This window comes from Dendroctonus ponderosae, unplaced genomic scaffold, assembly GCF_020466585.1.
Source record: "Dendroctonus ponderosae isolate FM_Combo_2020 unplaced genomic scaffold, Dpon_F_20191213v2 Dpon_F_20191213_10, whole genome shotgun sequence".
In the NCBI taxonomy this organism is placed as follows: domain Eukaryota; kingdom Metazoa; phylum Arthropoda; class Insecta; order Coleoptera; family Curculionidae; genus Dendroctonus; species Dendroctonus ponderosae.
This window is the reverse complement of record NW_026017111.1, coordinates 5,710,593-5,712,196: the sequence shown is the minus strand read 5'-3', so window position 1 is coordinate 5,712,196 and position 1,604 is coordinate 5,710,593. Positions and strand designations below refer to the sequence as shown.

Here is a 1,604-nt window from a genome sequence, read left to right as displayed (position 1 = left end):
CAAAATGAATGACAAATACAAAGAGATGCTGAATAAAATGGACGACAACGCTAAGAAAATTGAAGACCTGAAAACAACCGTTGAAGGCAAACTAAAGAAAATCGAGGAAGTAACTGATGATTTGAAAAACTCTGAAATCGTGGGCATTCCTGCAGTAGTGGAAGAGCCAGAATATAAAAATCCAGTAGTTAAAGATCCGAAAGTTGATCGAGAAGATGGTATTGTCGAGATCGCGAATGAACAAATTGCTCAGGAGCATTTAGAGGAAATTCAGATGGAGCCCGAAGTGGCTAGTTCTGATCAGAAAATGTCCCTAGTTGGGGAAATAACTGATTCAGTTGTCTCTGAAGGAGATGATATGGCTAAAACTGATAACTCTTGTGAAAACTTATCAGGTATTATGCTATCAAAAGTAACTGTTTCAACAGAGGAAAACTCTCAAGTGGCGAAAGAAGTCGACTCTGTGGAAGAGACATTAACAGCGGCGAAAGTGAAGGATGTGGTAAAGACGGAAAGTATAGCAATTTTGGAATCACAGAAGAACTCCCATCAGACAAGGTGATTACGAACGAAGCGACTATTGTGAAGACTGAAGAATTGTCGGTTGCTGATAAAACTGTGAGTGATAAAATCGAAGACATCCCTAGGCCTGTGGAACATGAGTAGGTAACTATGCAGAAACATGCGCAAAATCGCAAAGCAAGAGTTGGATACCCGGCCATCCACGGTACAATATGTTTGATCTACAAGATCCTATAACCAAGCATTCCGCAGGTGTACAGTGAAGCGCCGCTTCATGTGGCGGCTGCTCTGGGCAATGCGGAAGTGGTGAAGCTCCTGCTGCAGTATGGGGCTGCAGTGAAAGTGCAAAGTGGCGAGGACAAGTTGACGCCGCTCCACCTAGCAGCCGAACAAGGCTACCCGAACTGCGTGCAGCTTCTGATCGCTGCAGGCGCCAATGTGAATGCGCCGAATCGAAAGCGCCAGACTCCACTGCATGTGGCTGTGCTGGCGCAATGCACGGAAACTTGCGAACTTTTGCTACAAAAAGGTATGGCTTTCTGGTGCGGCCCTTTTGAAGACGACTGTGAGAATTCTGAGTTTCAGGGGCCAGCGCCAATGCTGCGGACAGTGACGGTCGCACCCCATTGCACTGTGCAACTGTAAACGTGCAACGCTCCTGCGAATGTGTACGCGCGTTGCTGCGCTTTGGAGCTGACCCAAATGTGGCCGACGCTTATGGCTACACCCCGATGCACTCAGCGGCGCTGAACGAGTTTTCCAACTGCGTCATCCTGTTGCTCCAGAACGGAGGCGACGTCACCTTGCGAACCAAAGGCGGCGTCTCAGTGCTGAATTTCATTACAAAAAAGACCCCCGAAGTGATTCCCATGTACATCTCCAGGTGCGTGTGTACCTCAATTGATACACATCTACAGGGTTATTCACGCTATACGGCACGGAAGTTTGCGGCTAAACCGTTTGATTTTTACAAAGTATTATTTTATCAATTGTCCGACGCCTACCGAGCGCACATTTTAAAAATATTTTCGTAATGTACAGGGTGTCCCAAAAGCTCTAAAGGTATCAAAGTTGCGTTTTTT

General features: G+C 46.5%; 2 protein-coding genes across 3 annotated transcripts in view; one reads left to right on the top strand and one right to left on the bottom strand.

Annotated features, from left to right (window-relative positions):
- Window positions 1-1,604, bottom strand: part of LOC109543548 (ubiquinone biosynthesis monooxygenase COQ6, mitochondrial) — a 30,282-nt gene that overhangs the window by 15,430 nt on the left and 13,248 nt on the right. The window lies entirely within an intron of this gene.
- The window catches only part of LOC109543547 (transient receptor potential channel pyrexia), an 11,109-nt gene that overhangs the window by 6,319 nt on the left and 3,186 nt on the right, over window positions 1-1,604 (top strand). The window contains exons 5-6 of the mRNA XM_048661840.1: window positions 775-1,051; window positions 1,108-1,405. Coding sequence (XP_048517797.1) covers window positions 775-1,051; window positions 1,108-1,405 — 575 coding nt within the window. The remainder of the gene's footprint in view (window positions 1-774; window positions 1,052-1,107; window positions 1,406-1,604) is intronic.